This window comes from Rissa tridactyla, chromosome 2 (assembly GCF_028500815.1).
Source record: "Rissa tridactyla isolate bRisTri1 chromosome 2, bRisTri1.patW.cur.20221130, whole genome shotgun sequence".
Taxonomy (NCBI): domain Eukaryota; kingdom Metazoa; phylum Chordata; class Aves; order Charadriiformes; family Laridae; genus Rissa; species Rissa tridactyla.
In genome coordinates, this window is record NC_071467.1 from 90396369 (window position 1) to 90402368 (window position 6000).

The following is a 6000-nucleotide window of genomic DNA, read 5'->3' on the forward strand; positions in this document are numbered from 1 at the left end:
TAAGGAATGCAGCATGTTCAGGTGACCACAGCATACTTAATCTCTGTGTTATCCTTAATAGTTACATTTTCTAATTATTTCTATTAAAATTATTTCTATTTCTATCTAAATTATTTCTAATAATCAATACATCTACCTTATACCACCTATATAAATGGTTCAATCTAGAGAGAGACTGAGCATCTATTCTAGCAGGGAAAGAGCTAGATGCACTGATCAAATTATTCCACATTAAGAGATGACTGTCACATAAATGTCTTGATTCCATAGGGACTGTGATACATATGGCAGCATCCTGGATTTTGTTCCCTAGCAGCCACAGAGGGAAATAATTTGAGTTTTCACTGCTTGAAGATTCCCGAGAGCTCTGTGGATGCAAAAGGGGAAATTCCACCCTAGCAAGGTTCTCTCTGCTTGTGTCACCATGTGGGAAGTTGTATAGAAACACTATACTGCTGCATTAGACTTTACAGTACTGTATTTTCTACCTGTGTTGTCTTGTTTACTAAAAAATTCTTCTCTTCATTGTTAGATGAAATGTTAGGTGCTGAAACTACAGGAAAAATTTTACAAGAATATCAGAAACAGAACAGAAAAAATATTTAAATATTGAAGATGTGAAGATCTCTGAAAATTAAACACAAGGCTAAATGAGCACTGTCTTATTAAAAGGTGGATTATATTGAAAAGATGATAATAAAAATTAAAGAACACTTTTTAAAACCAGAATGAGATGTAATTGAGTCAACAATGAATGGAACAGGTACTAGTTATAGATGTTTGTCATAAACTGGATGAATTTGGTAAATCATTTGCAGTCGCCATTGTTGTGCCTTCATTATCCTATTTTAAAAAAATGAAGGTACCATTGCTAACATTTGGGTGGTGTAAGAACCTAGCTTCCATTTACATTAGGCTGAAATTACACTAAATCCAGCAAAACTTATGCTGTTGCTTCAGACTTGCACATTGTGTACTGGAATTAACTGCAGTTTGGATCACAGAGGGCTGATCTGTCAACTGATCCTAAAAGTGATGTTAAAAACTATAGTGGATAACCGGTTTTGGAGTCTCTAAATAATGAAGATTTTGAGAACAAATCTATGTATGTGTGCTTTTTTCCTTAAAAGATGAGAAAAGACTATTGGTGAGCTTCTCTCAAGGTAGCTAATGTTCTTTGCAACATTTTCAACATATGGTTTACATGAAGGAAAACTCAAGTTTCAAATAAAAGAATCACCAGCCTATGCATAACCGGTAGCCCTCCAGCCTTCTGATTGCTCATGGATCCAAAAGCAGGTCTGCCTTTCAAATCCACAACACTGGATTCTGTTTGCTGAAAAAAACCCTGCACACCAACTTCATGGGTTCAAGCGCACTGACTTTCTTGCATTACAATTAATATTTCATCATAATAAGTCAGACTTTTTCTGTTTGCTTTAGAGAACACTGATTTCACAATGGGCTCCATCACTGCAGCAAATGCAGAATTTTCTTTTGATGTATTCAAAGAGCTGAAAGTCCACCATGCCAACGAGAACATCTTCTATTCCCCCCTGAGCATCATTTCTGCCTTGGCCATGGTCTATCTGGGAGCAAGAGGGAACACTCAATCTCAGATGGAGAAGGTAAGTTAAGTGTGTGTAAAATGACCTCTACTTGTGCTTGTTCTTCCTTCTAAGTAACCTCACTGAAATATACTATCCAGTGACAAGTTTCTCACCTGTTTTAATGCACCAGAAATGAGACAAAGTCACAAAATGAAGAACTGGATTGAGAATTTTTTAGAGAAAATACCAAAGATGTATATTGTCACTGTAAGGAGCAGTTAGTTTTGACTTAGGAAAGAAAAACATCTCAAGTACAATAACAAAATGGATTACCAGTCAGCAAATTTTATCATATGCTTTGCTCCTAAATTCTGACATCTTCCAGATAGCGTGATCAGATTTTTTTTTTAATATATACAAAAGATAAATTCCAGGAAGAGAGGAAGACAGAATATTACTAGCAGTACATAATATGTGACTCAGTTAATTTCTAGATATTCACTAGAAAAGATATCCTCTAAACAAAGAGTGGTATTTACATTTTCTCAGAAGGACACAGAGGGCATAAACCAGTTGCAAGCTCACCTGTAAGTTTTTAGTTCACCTATGTTCTCAGTTAGCACTTTTTTTTTAATGAGCCAACAGCTTCACTTCAAGCATTGTGTGTAAATCTCCAATTCACATCATTTTTGGTCATGCTTGTCACTTCTGGCATTTTTTCTTGCAGGTTCTTCGCTTTGATAACGTTACAGGAGTTGGACCCACTACTGACTCCCAGGTAGAGAAATTACTTGATCTCCCTTTCTGTCTTATTTTCTCCTCAGAACAAAACTAGAGTTGTTCTGCCTCTCCTCCTGGCAGTTTCAGACCCTGTCAAAAACTATGGTAACACTCTCAAACCAAGGAGATTTGTGAAGGGAGGGAAGGAAGGTGTAACCGACCTACTTCTTAAAAACCAGGGAAAGAAGGCAAGTTGCACACCTGGCACCAGAACAAGTGACAGTGTGGGGGCAGGATGCTTTGGGCACCAGGGTGCCTTCCTGGGCAAGTGCTGCTGGGGACAGCACGTGAAAAGAGGCTCAGCACCTGGAGCCAGGGTACAGCAGTCAGATTTGCAGTTGAGAGACTCCAAAGCAGGGCAAGAAGATGCTGGGCAGAGAAGAGCCCAGGAGTCTCAGTGACAGGAACACAACTGCACTGTTTTCAGGGGACTTATCTTGAGAAGGATGAAGTTGTTGGTTCGATGCACCATCACCACAGCACCTGCTGTCCCAGAGGTGACAGCCCTATGTCTGTGGGGGAGGAATCCACTGCAGCACGACTTTTACTGATAAGGATAATCCCTTAGGGTCTTATTTCCTAGATAAGAAGCAGCTAACGCAATGTATCTTCTTATTTCCGTGTTATCGCTTCAGTGTGGCACTTCTGAATACCTCCACAATTCATTCAAGGACCTTCTCTCAGACATCACCATGCCAAATGCAACTTACTCACTCAAGATGGCTGACAGACTCTATATTGAAAAAACATACCCCATTCTTCCGGTGAGTTATACTGTGACCTGACTTCAGCGAGAGTCCTCATAAAGGCCCCTGTGACTCTACCCTAGAGAACCACCACCACCAATAGCCCACTGTCTGTTGATGAAGAGGTGGTTGTGAGGCATGAGGAGCACTGGTTCAGAATGAGTTTGAACCTTCCTGTGGCTGTTAGGTGAAGGCCAGGCAAAAATCTAATGGCATAAAATATGCCCACATTGCAAGACACGGGGAGTAATCAAGACTACTATTCATTTGCTAGAAAATGGCTTTTAATGAAAAGTGTAACTGTTAAGGGAAATGAAATACATTTTATGATGTGAAAGCATGGAGACTGAAATTGTCAAATTTGGATTTTTTCAACGCCAAATATCAAATCTTCCCAGTGAAGGAAGCTTTGATTTTGAAATCTAAGAATGTGAAAACACAGTATTCAAAATAAAAAGTGGAGACAAAGAGAAGGAAGCAAACATTGTCTGTCCTTAAAAATATTTGTTAAACTGAAAGTGTTTCGGTAAAACATAGAAAATAATTTGAAATTTTAACTTAGAATCCTATCTGAAAAAATTGCCAGACCTAAATATGCGAAGCTGTCTTTCTTGTCCAGCTTTAAGATTCAGTTACAGGAAGACAGCTGTGACTGTGTTCAAACACAAGGATAAAAGTTCACTGTTCTTTTAACCATTCTGCTTTGTTTCACAGTCTTGCATTTCACATTCATACATTTTGAAGTCCTCATCAGTCTGACAGCAATTCTTCTGCCTACAGGAATACTTAAAGTGTGCAAAGAAATTCTACAAAGCAGGGCTGGAAGAAGTTAACTTCAAAACAGCTACAGAGGAAGCAAGACAGCTCATTAATTCCTGGGTGGAGAAAGAAACAAATGGTAAAGACTGAAAAATGGGTAGCAGATATTTTCCTCTACCTACCATAATCTATACCCTTGTCTTCCACTTCTCAGAGTGGAGAAAGTGGGTCAAGCAAGAGCGCGTTGCTTATTGCTATGAAAACAAAACTCCACAAAGCAGCACCCCACACCCCCAATGCTCTTCACAGCAGGCATTTGTGCACACCAGAGGAGGTCTATCTTACCACTCTCTGCCCTGCTTCTTTCTTAAAGGACAGATCCAAGATTTCCTTGTGTCAGGCTCTGTTGATCTTGATACTGAGCTGGTCCTTGTGAATGCCATTTACTTCAAAGGGATATGGAAGATGGCGTTTAAAGAAGAACACACTCAGGAAGTGCCCTTCAATGTGACAGAGGTAGGAGCACATGGAGGTAGGAGGTCACAGACGCAGGTTTTGGCCAGGGTGTCTGTTGGCTCATGCAGCCAGCAGTCTGAATGTTACACACTAAGGAGTGTTTGCAAGAGCTGTGTCTGACCAGGCTTCCAGGACACACCAGCAAGCAAGAGAGAAAGACAGGGACACAGCTCATCTTCAAAGACAACATACTTGAAGATCAATCCCCGTCCCTTTCAAAGGGCTTGTACATTTGCCTGCTTAAAGAAAAAATTGCTCCCTGGTCATGTTGTCTCATGTTTCTGTTTTTGCAGCAAGAAAGCAGACCTGTGCAAATGATGTGTCAAAACAGCACCTTCAAAGTGGCAGCAGTGGCTGCAGAGAAAATGAAGATCCTGGAGCTTCCGTACACCAGCGGGCAGCTGAGCATGTTGGTGCTGTTGCCTGATGACATCTCTGGCCTGGAGCAGGTTTGGAGCTGGCAAGGGAAGCAGAAGAGTTATCGCTTCAGTGGGACTTGGGTCTTGTCAGACCTCTTGCTGTCCATTTACATCACAGCTGCCCGCACCACTGCTGTGCTGGGCAGGCAGGGGAGCACAAGAGCCCTCCAGGCGCTCCAAGGTGCTCGGGCAGAGAGTGGCTTCTTAGGAGAGCCCTGGGCTCAGTCTGAGGCACAGGAGTGTAGTGCTGTATGTTGTAGCCCTGCAGAAGAGGAGGTTGCTATATGCACCGATCTCCATCAGGTGCCAGAAACAGTTATGCTAGCAGGGTATTTTTTCATTTCGAGTGATTTCAATATTCCTGGACAGTACTCAAGTTTTCTAAACAAGATAAGTTTATCCAAGGGGAAATAAAAAAGGAAATGATGGGGAAAGCATTCCAAGAGCTGACCAAAATGAAATTGGGAAAAGTAGCATTAGAAAGGAACTAAGATGAGGGAAGGAATGAATAAAATACATTCCAGGAGGAACAATTTTGGGGCCAATTTGATTTGATGTTTCCAAGAACTGTATTTTCAAAAAAAAAGCCTTGATCTGATGAAGAAATTTTCAGATGACAAAGTTTTGGAGAACTTTATCAAGACAGATGAGCTACAGGCTGTAGTCAGGAGGAAGCATACAGGATAAACAAATACATTTAAGGTTAAGTATCAGTTCTATTGTGTACACAAAGTAAATTGAAAGAAATATTAATAAGTGGAACAAACACAACTAGTAAGGCCATTGCACTCTTGTCTTGGGCATTTCATTCCCTGCCTCTCTTTGCAGCTTGAGAAGAAAATCAGCTTTGAAAAACTCATGGAGTGGACCAGTCCAAACATGATGGAAAAGAAAAGAGTGAAAGTGTACCTCCCACGCATGAAGATTCAGGAAAAATATAACCTCACATCTGTCTTAATGGCCTTGGGTATGACTGACCTCTTCAGCCCTTCGGCCAATCTGTCTGGCATCTCCTCAGCAGAGACCCTGAAGATATCTGAGGCCATCCATGAGGCATACATGGAAGTCACCGAAGAGGGCACCGAGATGGCAGGCTCAGCAGAGGTGATGGGAGACATCAAACAGTCCTCTGAGTTTGAAGAGTTTAGGGCTGACCACCCTTTCCTTTTCTTGGTCAAACACAACCCAACCAACAGCATCCTCTTCTTTGGTAAATATTTTTCCCCCTAA

The 6000-nt window shown here is 41.0% G+C and overlaps 1 protein-coding gene across 1 annotated transcript; it reads left to right on the forward strand.

The window, feature by feature from the left end:
- The first annotated feature begins 1460 nt into the window (after positions 1-1460).
- LOC128905854 (ovalbumin-related protein Y-like) lies at positions 1461-6000 on the forward strand. Its single transcript, XM_054192434.1, has 7 exons — positions 1461-1628; positions 2278-2328; positions 2966-3094; positions 3857-3974; positions 4209-4351; positions 4645-4800; positions 5599-6000. The coding sequence occupies exons 1-7, from the start codon at positions 1461-1463 to the stop codon at positions 5998-6000; spliced, it is 1167 nt and encodes a 388-aa protein (XP_054048409.1).

Coding starts and splice junctions, on each gene's coding strand:
- LOC128905854 (XM_054192434.1), top strand. CDS start 1,461: ATGGGCTCCATCACTGCAGCAAATGCAGAATTTTCTTTTGATGTATTC. Junction 2,329..2,965: donor GACCCACTACTGACTCCCAG/GTAGAGAAATTA, acceptor TTATCGCTTCAG/TGTGGCACTTCTGAATACCT. Junction 4,801..5,598: donor ACATCTCTGGCCTGGAGCAG/GTTTGGAGCTGG, acceptor CTCTCTTTGCAG/CTTGAGAAGAAAATCAGCTT.